The sequence below is a fragment of the Hemibagrus wyckioides genome, linkage group LG26 (genome assembly GCF_019097595.1).
Source record: "Hemibagrus wyckioides isolate EC202008001 linkage group LG26, SWU_Hwy_1.0, whole genome shotgun sequence".
Lineage (NCBI taxonomy): Eukaryota > Metazoa > Chordata > Actinopteri > Siluriformes > Bagridae > Hemibagrus > Hemibagrus wyckioides.
The window spans coordinates 22,678,525-22,692,958 of NC_080735.1; the positions used below are offsets into that span (position 1 = coordinate 22,678,525).

A 14,434-nucleotide genomic window follows, 5' to 3' on the forward strand; every position below is an offset into this window, starting at 1 on the left:
AGAATATATCAGTAGCACATCAGCAAGACCACTGAAGCGTATCTTTGTCACATTACTCCAGCTTCTACTTGTCTGATGGAAGCACGAGTGGATGCCCGGGGTGTGGCTAGCGATGCAGCGTCTCATGCCCTACTATGGGAACCGGGTTAGCAGTGTAACCTGGTACAGTTCCTTTTGAGGAAACTCAATGCTGCATCATGGTGGATGCTATGGGAACGCCAACACCAATGCTGCCACACTCCAGGAGACGTATGTCCCAGACGTCATCAAAGAGCACAAATGATCCAGGAGGAGAACATCATTAGCCCTGTAAGACACAGTACGCTGGAGTGGAGTCCCGGTCCAGGTTATAGAACATTACAAGGGTGTACGGAGAGGACCAACCCGCAGCAGCACAAATCTCCTGGAGGGGAACACCCCTAGCCAGAGTGCTGGACAAGGTGTTACACCTAGTGGAGTGAGCTGTAATACCTAGAGACGAAGCCACACAGTGCATCTCATAGGTGCCTAGGTGATAGCTACCAATACCCAGCACAAGGTGCTGCTTGGAGACCAGATTGCTTTCGCTGAGGCCTCAATGCAGAGGGTGATAGGCCCTCAAAGAAGTGTGTCTGCAGGAACTCTTGGACTGTACTTACAGGGCAGTGAATTAGATCCTGACAATGCCGATTACACCAGAGGCGAAAGTACAAAATAGTCTCCACAACCTCGGTTGGAGGAACAGGGTCTCCCCTCAGGGGCCCGACCACAGGTTCTAAATCTTGGGGAGGAGAATCACCCCCTACACCTGAGAGAGGAGGCTCCTCCTGACAGGAATCTCCCAAGGAGCACCGTACAGAATGGAAAAGAGAAAGCCATAGGGGACAGTGAGTCGACTCCTCAGAGGCGAGCATAGCCAATTTTGCCTGGCCAAAAGTTGCCATGTGTTTTCCATCACCTAGAAGTGGAGATGCCATTCCCCAGGCCTCAGCCCCTGCCTCACCAGAAAGCCTGCTTCCCAATCATGTGCTGTGGAGTGTAAATCGCTGTCAGCGAGAGAACTCTGGTCTCTACCTAGGGCCAGATCTGGTGCACCAACCTGAACAGAGGGCGCAAACAGAGGCTGCCCTATTGGTTGATGAAGGGCCCCACCAAAGGTAATCCCTGAGTTTCATGAAAAAGTGTTTTTAGCACTAGAAACATAGCCCCCATCTTCAGGTAATCTGTGTGCCATGAGAGACAGAAGCCCTCCTAAATGCCATGGGCAGGGTGGCCATCTAGGCCCACTCCCCAGCTCGAGAGGGGGGTGTCTGTTGAAAGAGTCTTGCGACAATGACATGCCCTAAGAGTGGAACCCAAGGTGAGAAACTGGGGTCTGCCTACATAAAAAGGTTCCGAAGCTTGTGACGCATACCCTTTGCAACCCTGAAAAGTGTGTCTACAAATGTGAAAACCCTCCTGAGCCAGAGTTGAAACAGTCTCATGTGTAGCAGACACACAGGAATAGCTACAGTCATGAGCTGAGCACCCTCTAAGCCTGAGACGCAGAGAGGCACTGGCCTAGTCTGATTTTAAAGAATGGCCTTTACAGCAGAAAAGATGGAATCCCCCCCGAGCGGGAGATGGACGTGCCCGCATCCTGGCAGAATCCCAAACTATCCCCCAGAAGGTGGTTCTCAGAGAGGGAGAAAGCAGACACTTCACTGGGTTGAGGCCTAGGGACCTCATGTGGGCAAGCACGGCATCTAAATGCCTGGCTGCCAGTTCCCTCGACTGAGCCATGATGAGCCAGTCATCTGGATAACTGAGTACATGGATGCCCTGGGGTGCAATGATGCCAGAGCAGCCTCCATGCACTTTTTTCTGAGGGTGAGCAATAAGACTAGGCTTAAAGGGAGATCCTGGCTGTGGTAAACTTCAGCCCGAAAGCAAACCAGGGGAGTCTCCTGTGCTCTGGCAAGATGTCTATGTGAAGATTGATTCAGGATTCAGGATTATCATCGCAATTCAGTCCTCGGACCTTATCTGCAACACAATGACCATGAGTGTTAACATCTCAGATTTGTATGTTTCAGCATACAATTCAGAGCACTCGGGTCTAAAATTGTGCATTGCCCCGTTCTTCTTTGGAACCAAGAAATGCTGGATATAAAGCCAGAGGCTCGCCCTAAAAGGGGAATGCACTCTACAGCCCCTTGGTATGAGTGCAAAACTGCCATTTTGTGAAGCACCACAACAGCTTAACTTGTGGGATTGTAGGCGTTCCCTATAAGGCCGATGTGATCCGACAGGGCCTCAGTGGTAATGCAGACTTTCTCCATGGAGCCATTGAAGGGCGAAATAGCCCACAAGCATTTATTCAACCCTAGGCATCGCTGCATACCCATGTTCATCAAGGCTGAGAAGGACAAACAGACAGAATAATGGATTATTCCACAACCTTGACACCTCAGTGTGGAGGGCTGGGAAAAATGGGAGACGCCTTCATGGAGGTGGAAGGCGGCATGACGTTAGTCAGAGATTGTCAAGCTCATAGACAACATCATTTCATTATGGCAATCTAAGCTAAGCTTAACAACAGCATGAGTAATCACCTCCAAGAGCTTTTTGAACACCACAGAATGTGGTGGAAATTCGAAATTGCTCTGCTTCTTCACATGACCTACCTGAGCCGATAAATCTGCATGTTTTTACACAGAGCTTCAGAGACAACTTTCACATAGAAGCATTGGCAAAGCTCCAGCCATGATGGAGCTTCAAGTTCCCTCGAAAGTGAACCCAGTACTTACAATTAGACTGAGTACTTACACATGCTGTAATTTGATGTGATTCCCCTTCATGGTTTGTGACATTTTAGGGTATATCCGGTGCGAGTCTGACCAGTCATCAGGTGGAAGTTCTGGGAAATATGGCCTGCACACTAGACTCCTCCTACATCCAGAACTCTGACCCTCTCATTCTTGAGAAACTGAAGAACTGTGAAGATCTTTCTGATTCTCAAATCACTGCTGTACAGTTACTACTCCTCAGTGGGAATACTGCTTATGGGTGAGCTAGAGATTTATGCAGACTAGTGGATATCTTTTTATCTCATAGTGTTGTAGAAAAGGTTCATTTTGAACCATTACTTCAATCATATTTTACTGCTAATTTTAGAATTTGTATAAAAGTTTAGATTTTAATTTTAATGACTAGAGTTGTGTTGTATAAGATATGAATAAGCACTCGTTAATATTGTTTTTTTTTTTAAAATCAGCAATCCCTCAATGTGGAATGAAGAGACCGTGGAGCAACTCAGCAACCTGGCGGTTTATTTCAAATCAGACATCTGCAACAAACTTAGCTTTGTATGTAAATCTGTCCTGTTTTAAATTATAGTTTTCCAGTGTTCAACTTTATGGACTAATTTAATGCCATCATTGTGTGTGTGTGTGTGTGTGTGTGATTGTTGAAGAATGTAAAAAGGAAGTTCCTTTCGGTCCTGAGGGAGCAGAAGATCCCACTGAAGAAGCTAAGGACATTCTTTACAGAATGCAACTCAGAAAGCACTACAGGTAAAAGTACTTTACAGTGTAAAACACACTGAGATACAGGTATACATTTTAAGATTCTGCCCTTCAGTGATGATTTTGTTCTGTTTCTAACAGTGAGCAACATCACAGCAGTGACAATTTCAGACCCATCATTTCCTTTTGGCTTTAACTCCACGCAGTTTGATCTGTATCTGGACATCACTGTACTGCAGGACAACCTGGCAGCCATCACTGAAAAAGTGGTGGACACCAGCCTCCAGACTGTCATTCTGAACAAGTTAAACCAGGTTAGCAGCACTGAACACTGATTGTTTTGTAAATGTACCCCTGCAAATCAGGCTTGTTGAGTTGTGAGTATAAAGTCTTTGTGTGTGGTGGATTTATCCACACAATATTTTGGACAGTGTGTGTTAGGTGGTATATTATAAATTGTTGTTTTGTGTGCATATATAGATTTACCCGTCAGGTCTTAATGACGGTGTACTGCAGCTACTGGGTTCCACTTCTCGTGTGGCCACTACTGATGACATTAGCAAGTGGAATATTACCATAATTGACACATTGTCCTCCTTGATGGACTCAAATGCTGGACACTGGGAAAAAGAAAAGGTAATGTGTGTGTGTGTGTGTGAGATATGTCAAGTACTTTTGGACCATGTCCTCAACTCCAATCGGAGAGACTAGAATAGAGATATCAAGAGACCCTGCAATCTTTCAGAGTGGGAACAAATAAATTTGACCCTTCAGAGAGGGGGAGATAGTACCAGTGATTCTAGAAAGAGGGAGAGGGAGCATCTGTCATCCTCTAGAGAGAGAGAGCATCAGTGATGCATTAAAGAGTGAGAGAGAGTGTCTGTGATCCTTTAGAGAGTGAGAGAGAGAGAGTTTATCTAAAACTCAGACTATTTCATTACTCTTTGAACATGTAATACATAGACACTTACTAGTTGAAGCATTTTACTAATGTGCTTGCTGCAAGTATAATCTTTGTGTATTTTGTAGAGTAAAGCGGTGATTATGAGGTATCTGAGCATGGGAAATCACTCTCTGGGAAGTGCTGAAATAAATGTAGTTGGTTCCAACATCTGCACTTTAGACATCAGTGTGCTGGAAAATATCACTGCTGAGAGCCTAACGTAAGTACACACTCACAGCTACATACAGACACAAACATGGAAAAAATTAAATAATAAGAGTTGAGAATAATTTGAGAACAGTCTTTACAGTTTACATTTTTTCTATATGCAGGTCAGTCTTGTCTCCAGATCTGTCCTCATGTTCCATCGAACAGAAATCTGCTCTGTACATCATCGCTAACTCTTCATTCAGCAATCAACGCAGCAGTTCTACAACTTTCTACCAACTCATCAGACCTTACCTGGGTAAAGCCACCATCCACTTACACAGAGAGACTAAACATACACACTAGGTGTAGTGCTTTAAAATAGAAGAATTGGATTGAATTGAAAGTGCATGAAATTTGAAATTTGCATTCACACACACACACACACACACACACCATGAATTTAGTTGTTAAACTGAGTCTGTGTGTCTAGGTGGAGCTCCTGTGAATGATATACAAGCTCTTTCTACCCAGAACATCAGCATGGATATCACCATGTTCAATAGTCTGAATCCTGCTGTTCTCCAGGTATAACAATAAAATGATCAGAATAAAAGTTTGAGTTCTAAGAAGAAAAGTAAAGAAAACTGTATTTTATAAATGAACTTGATAAAAAAACTGTTTTGCTTGTGCCAGATCCTAAATGTGAGCACAGTGAGGGCTCTAATGGGGGTAAACCTGGCTGATCTGAAGCTGTTTGAGAACTCCTCAGTGGTTCAGTCCTGGGTGGCACAACAGAACCAATCTGATCTGAACACGCTGAATCTTGGCATCATCAACCACAACCCTTGTTATGGTGTAGAAAGGTGAGCTCTTTTATGCAATGAAAAAGGAGTGAACTTTACAGAAAAAGGTTTTAGGAGATGTATAACATTATTCCTTTTTCTACACAGTCACACTCTTGATAGCGAGTTTGCATCTGGAAATATTTCTGCAGTATTGTGCAACTTTAGCATTCCTGACTATGCCTGTTCATCAGTAAGTCCTCAGAGAACAAAATTCCTCTTCAGAGTTTCCGTCTTTTTACACAGAAGCCGAGTTGACCACAGACACCTCTGTTTCTTGTCTTTCAAGGTTGCCGTATTGTCCTCTAATGATCTGGTCACACTGCTCACATGCAAACTGCCAAGCAGCCTGAGCGTCTCTAAAGACGCTTGGAAGCTTTTCTTCCAGAATTTTTCTGGACCTTTGGATGACGCCCTGGAGAGCTTTTCAAACGTGGTATGAAAATTCCATTTGTGCTATAGTTAAAAATTGACTTAAAAATAAACATCTGTGCGTAACTATGGATTGAAGATTGTAATCTTTCATTTAGACGGACAGCAGCATTCAGACTGACCCAAATATACTTGATGCCATCGGGGAGGTGATAATCGACAAGTTCACCGCAGCAGAGCTGGTGAATGCCACTTTCATCACTGTGTGGTTCCAGATCAGGCTCCGACCATTTTTGTCATCGGTGTCCAAAGATTTTCTGTCCAGTCTCGGTTCACAAACCTTCAGCTGTGAGACCTACCAGATTGTGTACGTATGGACAATGAAATTTCAGAACTCAATGTGTGTTGTTGAGGGCATGGAGATGAAGTCATACACGACAAAATCTGATCTATTTCTCCTCCAATGTAGGGTGCAAGCTCTCAGCAGTCAAGAATCTCTCATGAAGGAGGAGCAGAAGCAGATGGTCTTTACTTGGTTCATCTTTCCCTTCCTGTTAAGAAATGACCTTCCAGGTACACAGGCTCCTTTTCGTTGTTCTTATACAGAAACCTGACAGTTAAATTAAGACAATCGATTGTCTTAATGAAAGAAACCAAGAGCCACTTGAGAATATTCTGACTGATTTAACTAATGGTTTCTGATCATTTTAGACCCTCGCTGTCTTTCCAACACTTCCGGCAGCAACGACTGGCTTGAAAAGAACCTTGGCAGTTTCTCCGATTATGCTTCTTTGGAAGTGCTCAAACTTCTAAATGCAAATTTCTCTAGCGTGAGTAACATCTCAACTGCACCAAGGGCATTTTTCTAGTGGGTTTGCATTTGACTGTACAACAGTAGAAAGGGTTGGTCTCTGGATTTTGGTCTTGTGAACAGAATGAGTAATATATGTTTTGTCCTGCAGGTTGAAGTGTTAGACTTACTGTCCAGTGAACAGAAGGCACAGTTCATCTTGCATTCAGGAGTGTTGGCAAATGACTCTGTGTTTAGAGAGGTGTTTAGCAGTGTGATCACATCTTTAGATCTGAATCAACTTGGCAGCTTCTTCGAAGCCTTCAGTCAGACTGCAATACAAGTAAGGATCTGTGTAGTCTACAAGCCATGGCATATTTCCTTTTGAAATGCAACACATTTATTCTATGCATACTAACTGATAATGTCCAAGTGTGTCCAGACTGTTAATCCATGTTGCTGTGTGTTTGCAGATGAACATGACTAGCATTCCTTCAGCAATATCAGACACCATTCTAAACATGACACTCTTGGATCTGGTGCCTCACTTCCAAACTTTCAGCCCAGAGGACTTTGCCTTGTGGTTCCAGACTTACCTTTCCTTGTTCCTTCCTGGGATTAGTCCAAACACCCTGTCCATCATCCCCATGAACATCAGCTGTGACTCCTACAGAGAGATGTGAGCTCCTCCTCAACATGAAAGCACTGATCTATTCTTTAATTGCTTTGATTTTTAACTTGTTTACTTCTATGTTCTTGTATTTACAGAGTTAAAGGACTTGATAATGTGTACAGTGACCTTTCTGCCACCCAGTCAAACACGGTCTTCAATTATACACAAGACTATGTCAAGTACCAGTCCAGCCAAGGTGTGTGTGTGTGTGTGTGTGTGTGTCTGTGTGTGTTTTCCTGCTTGTGTATTTGCTGACTAAGGCTAGTACAATGTGCAGCCAGTGATCAGTAAGATGTCTTTAGCAGGTGAAGAATATGGACTAAGTCTGGAGTGTCTCACTTCATTGGTCTGATATCATCAATCTAAATGCACCAGACTTTTTTCAATAGTGCTCTATTTTACCTCACAGGCCTGAGCTGCTATGGCACAGGGAGCTTCTATGTGTTCCTGAAACAGTTGTTCCTCAATTTTGGATTCCCTGACCTAAAAGATTTCCTGTCTCTGATCCCAGGAGACCGCCTGGCAGAGGTAAGTCTGCTCTATAACACGGATCGCATCAGTGAATCGCTCACTAATAGCTTAAGTGGCAGGCAACGAGCCTCCCACATCTTCCTGGGTAACTAGTGTGTTGTATCTCCTCTGTGTCCTCTAGCTGTTGGGCTCCATCTCTCCGGAAGAACTCAGTGAGTTTCTGAACAGGCCGGACACAGTCATTAATGCTTCTGACCTCTGCACCCTCCTCAACAACTACAATAGAACCAACCAGTACCTGGAGATGGTACACCTGTCTTCATTTACCCTACCCTTTTAGTCCATGAGGATTATTTTCCTTTATCATATAAGGATTAACTCATAGATTAATCTGTGTTTCTGTCTACAGGAGACTGTCTTGTCCTCAGCTCTGGCCAGCTACACTTTGGAATGTGTGTTGTCTCGTGCTCTCACTGCCTCATCTCAGGCTGAGGTAGAACAGTGGTTTGATGTTACACTGCTTCACTACCTGCCCTACCTCAACTCTCATCTCATCAGCTCTGCCCAGCTCAGTGGTGCCTCCTGTCTGTCATACAGAAAATTGTGAGTCATTGTTCGTTGTACCATTACACGGGGCTCTCAGCACAAGCACAGCCTCCTGTTTGTTGTTTAAAAAACTAAGGATCTGTAGTAAAATCACCTTTATATATGTGTTTATGAGCAGAGTGTCTATCTTGGGGGACAATTACAATTTTTCTGCAACTGATTTTACCCCAGCTGATGTGTACAGCTCCATTACAGTGTATCTGAACAGCAGCGGTAAGAATAACTACACCTCTCTCTCTCTCTATCGAATAGTACTGCATATTAATTTCCTATATTTGTGTGTGAATAGTAAGTGTGTCTTAACATATCTATCTGTATGTGTATCATGTGCGTCATGCAGATGGCAGCCCCCGCTGCTATAACTCCTCAGATCCCCTTCTGAACTCCACTGCCTGGTTTGCTGACAACATTGGATTCTTCATCACTTTCATCACCCTCACTGATCTGCAATCATTCCTATCAGGAAACATGGTATCACACACACACACACAAATATACATATATGTAATGATCCATATAAATCCTTCAGAGATTAACAGGAATGATTATTTCGGATCAACTGAGAAATATAAATATAATTATAAATATAAATAATAAATATAAATAATAATTATAAATGTAAATATAATTATTTACGTAAAAAAACAAATCCTATAGTGTCATCAATGTGTCTGTTTTATTGTGTCCTTTAGTCAAGTGTGTTCCTGGAGAACTCAGAAAATCTTCAGCTATTCAACAACTCAGGCATTTCCACCAGTGTCTTGGAGTACTACACAAACGAGTTATACATCCAGAATCCTGATTTCAGCCCACTTGGGTAACACTCCGCACTAAACACAACACTCGAAACAACTACTTATTCTATTTATTTATCCAGCCTCGTAAATTCAACCCCCTCAGCTAACAGAGTACATACAAGTATAAATATGTTTGGATGCACTTTTAAAAGGTTGTCTTTGTTCTTATAGATTGCCAGCTGAATTGCTGTGTCGATCTCCTGCCTCTGTGTTTGAACGTCTTGGAGATGAAGACATCACGTCCATCCTGAATCGCATCAACGACTTCTGCACAGAAATAAATCCAGAGGTGATCAATCAATAAGACCCTGTCTGTTCACTAATCAGTTATTCTGTAGCAGTGTGAGTTACCCACAGTCCTCTTTTCCTTTCAGGTCACAGCGGTGCTAGTAGCAAAGTTCCCCAATGTATCTGCATCCATCATCCAATCTTTGGGCAGCCAGTGTGTGGGCCTGACTGTGGGCCAGATAAGCTCCGCCCCCTCCGATGTGATAAACAGTTCTCTGTCTATACTCAGTAGCATCAATGGCTGGGACCAGGGCCAAGTCAACTCCATCATCCAAAGCATCATTAGTGCAGGCTTTACTGTGAGTGTACACTTCAAACTTGTCAGGAATGTGGGTCTACGCTATTGGAAGCTAGACCACTTCCGTTTAGAGCAATTTAACAACATACCCCTGTAAAGAAATAAACTGTATTAGTGTTCAAATATTTACCAACTACACTGTGTTCACAAAGGTGCTGTAATTTAGACTGTGTCTTGTTGCATTCAGATCCAAAACAGCATGTTCATACTTTCTAAATAATATAATAAACAATGATCTGATTGTTTTGCTTTACAGATCAGCAGTGCCTCCTCTCTGGAGTCCCTGGGAACACTCATAGGTGGCGTTCTCTCTGCAAACATCTCCATCATCCCATCTTCTCAGCTTGTGTCTTTATCTCAGAATCCAACATTCATCAATAACATTATCTCAGCGCCAGTTATTCTACAAAATACATTTGTCCAGAAGGTATTCTCTCTTAATCACATAGACTACACACACACACGCACAATACACTACAGCCAATCACTTAAATGGAGATATATATTATTGTCCACTTTGCAAGTTTAATTTTAACCCAGTCCTTTTGCTCAGAATGCAGTTTTGTTAGTCTGGAAAAGTTGAAGATTTCCTCCCACAATTTCTTCCAGGTAATCTCTGTAGACCATTCCAAAGTGCTAGAGAATGTTCCAGATGCACTGGTGATGTATATTCCACTTGTTCTACTGACGTCACTGAGCTCTGTTGATGTTTCACTCATCAATAACAAGAGCTGGAGTCATGAACAGGTAACTGAACAGAGAAATGTAAATCATTTTCTTGTACTAAAAAAGAAACATGTAACTGTGTAACATGGCTTGACCGTGATAACAGCACTTACAGATGCTGAATTCCTGTGGAGTTTGGATATCCGAGTGTAAAACACATCAATAACATTTTGCATCCTTTGTATGATTTTTTTTACCAGGCTATGATGTTGTTTGGTGCAGTGGCCAGTGCCAGTGATGATCCAGAAGAGTGAGTTAGAAACACACACTTGTCTCAGTGAATGCATACACACACACACACACACACACACACACTTACAAATCCGGTGTAAATAAACATTGGGTGAACATTCCAGGTACATAAGATTTTGCCAGAGTACAATTAGACATTGTGTAAAGGTTCACCTGTGTGTATGTCTGTGTGTGACTATGGGTATGTGTCTCTCCACAGTCTGTCAACTTCAATACTGCAGGGATTCTCCTGCAGCTCAGTTCAGACTCTCCCACAGCAGAAAGCCAAAGATCTTGTGAAAGCCTGTAGACCACGTGAAGGCAGAGACAAGGTCCATCTGAAAGAGGCACAGGTACACACTCTGATATTCATTCACATTCCACACACAGTCTGAATCATTGGCAGCATGTAGACCCAAACATATACTGGTACATGAGAGACCACACAATCACAAAGGGTTCTGTGTTTTAGCTAACCTGCATGTACAACTACATGAAAGACGATCCATCTGTTAACTTTACTGACATCCCCTCTGAAATGCTTCTGTACTACAGGTGTGTAACACATTCACATACACACTATACTGTATCTTAAAAAGATAAGGCATACTTCCTTTGCATTTGAAAGATTATCTGAGGTTAATTTGGTTCATTTGCAAAATGTATTTTGTCTCTTTGTGTGTGTGTGTGTGTGGGTGTTTTAGCTATGAGAAGATACAGAAGGTGAACTGCCAGGCATATTTCAGTGCCCTGGGCAGAGCAGATTTCTCCGTTCTGTCTCTTGGCCTTGACAAAAAAGACATTCTGTTCAACCATGCAAAGAACTGCCTGGTAAAACATACACATCAACATGTTCATAGACCAGCACACTCATTATTAGCACTTAAATGTTATGGGAAAGCAGTAAACCAATCTTACAGTATGATTGTTTTATGATTTTTCACTTATGAAATCTACATTTACAGCATTTAGCAGATTCCCTTCAACAGAATGACTTAGATAAGTGCCTTGTGCTCTGTCAAAAACATAATCATGCTAATTCACTAGATCTAAAAAGTGTGGTAGAGAGTGGGCTGTCATGAATTCCTTTAGGTATGTATGCACTGGACTGTTTTGGCTTTGTGTGTGAAATCTGATGCTGTAGCTACTGGCGTCTAGTGGAGGGAACCCGGCAATGGGAAAGAATCTGGAAAGGTTGAGAATGACGGTACGCAGAGGCAAACCTATGACTTTCAGTAGTCCAGTCTCCACATGATGAAGGACTGAACAAGCACTTGAGTGGCCTTGGTGAATAGAACTAGATTTTCCTGAAGATAGCAATCAGTTTATATAAGTAGTGAAGGACAATTGGTTGTCCAGAAATACACCAAGGTTGCATCCATTTTGCAATGGTGAGCTGTCCAAGGAGATAGCAAGATCTTGATTTGTGGATGCATCTTCACAATGTGTGGACATCTCAATGTGTGGACCCAGCTTCTTGGTGGCATTTAGTTCCAGATGATGAGCTTTCATCTGTTACACTCTGTATTCAGAAAGATAAGGAAGGAATGGAGAGGATGCATCTACTGTCATCAGCATAGCTGTGGTATAAAAATACATGTAAGCAAAGTCCATTTCCGACTGTGACTTAGAAATGCAATAGAAAATTTCTGGAAAGTTCCCAGATCAGGATTTATTCTGTGGTTTGCTGACCTCTAAACACAGTGGAGAAAATATATGGGCAAAGCAGAGTCAGGTAAATTGTCTGGAGGCAAACAGAATACTTCAGGCAAGAAAGCAAATTCTTTGAGAGCATAATTCAAACATGGGTTACATGTTCATGTTCAAACAAAAAACAGTGGAAGATCTTGAAAGTAAACATTGGAATCCTCACAAGAACTACCCCAGGTTACGAATGTAACCCGGTTCCCTAAGAAGAGAACGAGACGCTGTGTCATGGCTGATGCTATGGGAATGCTTCTATGTAGAAGTTGTGTCTGAAACTGTGAAATCATGCTGATTTAGGTCATGTAACAAAGTGTAGCTGTTAGAATTGTTGGGTTCACTCGGAGAAGAATCCTGAGTTGCACTGCTGCCACTGCCTCTACTGATATCAGGGAAACTTTTGCCAAAGAACCACAAAGAGACAGCGATTGAATAGCAAAACTCTTTGAAATTTACTGAGATGAACAGGGAGTATTTATACAGAAGAAAAGTATAATCTTCATTATTATCTATAGGTTAACAACGACGTCAGCAGAACCAGACGTAGTTGACGTGTTCACTGGCAGACACGTCAACTAAGACACGGAAGAAGAAACTGTCACAGTGTCTGTGTACAGCACATGTTCTGGAAACAGAACAAAAAGATTTTCTACGACAAAACACAGGGTATCACGGTAATAATATGAGGTCATGAACAAATTTTGACACACTCTCAGCCAAGGGCCAGAGTCAGCCCAGGACAGAGATATAGAATATATCAGTAGCACATCAGCAAGACCACTGAAGCGTATCTTTGTCACATTACTCCAGCTTCTACTTGTCTGATGGAAGCACGAGTGGATGCCCGGGGTGTGGCTAGCGATGCAGCGTCTCATGCCCTACTATGGGAACCGGGTTAGCAGTGTAACCTGGTACAGTTCCTTTTGAGGAAACTCAATGCTGCATCATGGTGGATGCTATGGGAACGCCAACACCAATGCTGCCACACTCCAGGAGACGTATGTCCCAGACGTCATCAAAGAGCACAAATGATCCAGGAGGAGAACATCATTAGCCCTGTAAGACACAGTACGCTGGAGTGGAGTCCCGGTCCAGGTTATAGAACATTACAAGGGTGTACGGAGAGGACCAACCCGCAGCAGCACAAATCTCCTGGAGGGGAACACCCCTAGCCAGAGTGCTGGACAAGGTGTTACACCTAGTGGAGTGAGCTGTAATACCTAGAGACGAAGCCACACAGTGCATCTCATAGGTGCCTAGGTGATAGCTACCAATACCCAGCACAAGGTGCTGCTTGGAGACCAGATTGCTTTCGCTGAGGCCTCAATGCAGAGGGTGATAGGCCCTCAAAGAAGTGTGTCTGCAGGAACTCTTGGACTGTACTTACAGGGCAGTGAATTAGATCCTGACAATGCCGATTACACCAGAGGCGAAAGTACAAAATAGTCTCCACAACCTCGGTTGGAGGAACAGGGTCTCCCCTCAGGGGCCCGACCACAGGTTCTAAATCTTGGGGAGGAGAATCACCCCCTACACCTGAGAGAGGAGGCTCCTCCTGACAGGAATCTCCCAAGGAGCACCGTACAGAATGGAAAAGAGAAAGCCATAGGGGACAGTGAGTCGACTCCTCAGAGGCGAGCATAGCCAATTTTGCCTGGCCAAAAGTTGCCATGTGTTTTCCATCACCTAGAAGTGGAGATGCCATTCCCCAGGCCTCAGCCCCTGCCTCACCAGAAAGCCTGCTTCCCAATCATGTGCTGTGGAGTGTAAATCGCTGTCAGCGAGAGAACTCTGGTCTCTACCTAGGGCCAGATCTGGTGCACCAACCTGAACAGAGGGCGCAAACAGAGGCTGCCCTATTGGTTGATGAAGGGCCCCACCAAAGGTAATCCCTGAGTTTCATGAAAAAGTGTTTTTAGCACTAGAAACATAGCCCCCATCTTCAGGTAATCTGTGTGCCATGAGAGACAGAAGCCCTCCTAAATGCCATGGGCAGGGTGGCCATCTAGGCCCACTCCCCAGCTCGAGAGGGGGGTGTCTGTTGAAAGAGTCTTGCGA

At 43.4% G+C, this 14,434-nt stretch overlaps 1 protein-coding gene across 1 annotated transcript in view; it reads left to right on the forward strand.

Annotated features, from left to right (window-relative positions):
* LOC131346716 (uncharacterized) overlaps nucleotides 1–14,434 on the forward strand; it is a 76,965-nt gene that overhangs the window by 32,674 nt on the left and 29,857 nt on the right. The window contains exons 80-110 of the mRNA XM_058380289.1: nucleotides 2,837–3,027; nucleotides 3,236–3,326; nucleotides 3,434–3,533; nucleotides 3,627–3,799; nucleotides 3,966–4,121; nucleotides 4,515–4,648; nucleotides 4,761–4,894; nucleotides 5,069–5,163; nucleotides 5,272–5,441; nucleotides 5,529–5,613; nucleotides 5,710–5,856; nucleotides 5,951–6,159; nucleotides 6,262–6,365; nucleotides 6,504–6,622; nucleotides 6,755–6,925; nucleotides 7,056–7,261; nucleotides 7,351–7,451; nucleotides 7,665–7,783; nucleotides 7,908–8,033; nucleotides 8,136–8,329; nucleotides 8,451–8,545; nucleotides 8,673–8,803; nucleotides 9,025–9,149; nucleotides 9,301–9,418; nucleotides 9,504–9,716; nucleotides 9,972–10,142; nucleotides 10,325–10,462; nucleotides 10,642–10,691; nucleotides 10,893–11,025; nucleotides 11,145–11,227; nucleotides 11,377–11,503. Of these exons, the coding sequence (XP_058236272.1) occupies nucleotides 2,837–3,027; nucleotides 3,236–3,326; nucleotides 3,434–3,533; nucleotides 3,627–3,799; nucleotides 3,966–4,121; nucleotides 4,515–4,648; nucleotides 4,761–4,894; nucleotides 5,069–5,163; nucleotides 5,272–5,441; nucleotides 5,529–5,613; nucleotides 5,710–5,856; nucleotides 5,951–6,159; nucleotides 6,262–6,365; nucleotides 6,504–6,622; nucleotides 6,755–6,925; nucleotides 7,056–7,261; nucleotides 7,351–7,451; nucleotides 7,665–7,783; nucleotides 7,908–8,033; nucleotides 8,136–8,329; nucleotides 8,451–8,545; nucleotides 8,673–8,803; nucleotides 9,025–9,149; nucleotides 9,301–9,418; nucleotides 9,504–9,716; nucleotides 9,972–10,142; nucleotides 10,325–10,462; nucleotides 10,642–10,691; nucleotides 10,893–11,025; nucleotides 11,145–11,227; nucleotides 11,377–11,503 (4,209 nt within the window). The remainder of the gene's footprint in view (nucleotides 1–2,836; nucleotides 3,028–3,235; nucleotides 3,327–3,433; nucleotides 3,534–3,626; nucleotides 3,800–3,965; nucleotides 4,122–4,514; nucleotides 4,649–4,760; nucleotides 4,895–5,068; nucleotides 5,164–5,271; nucleotides 5,442–5,528; nucleotides 5,614–5,709; nucleotides 5,857–5,950; nucleotides 6,160–6,261; nucleotides 6,366–6,503; nucleotides 6,623–6,754; nucleotides 6,926–7,055; nucleotides 7,262–7,350; nucleotides 7,452–7,664; nucleotides 7,784–7,907; nucleotides 8,034–8,135; nucleotides 8,330–8,450; nucleotides 8,546–8,672; nucleotides 8,804–9,024; nucleotides 9,150–9,300; nucleotides 9,419–9,503; nucleotides 9,717–9,971; nucleotides 10,143–10,324; nucleotides 10,463–10,641; nucleotides 10,692–10,892; nucleotides 11,026–11,144; nucleotides 11,228–11,376; nucleotides 11,504–14,434) is intronic.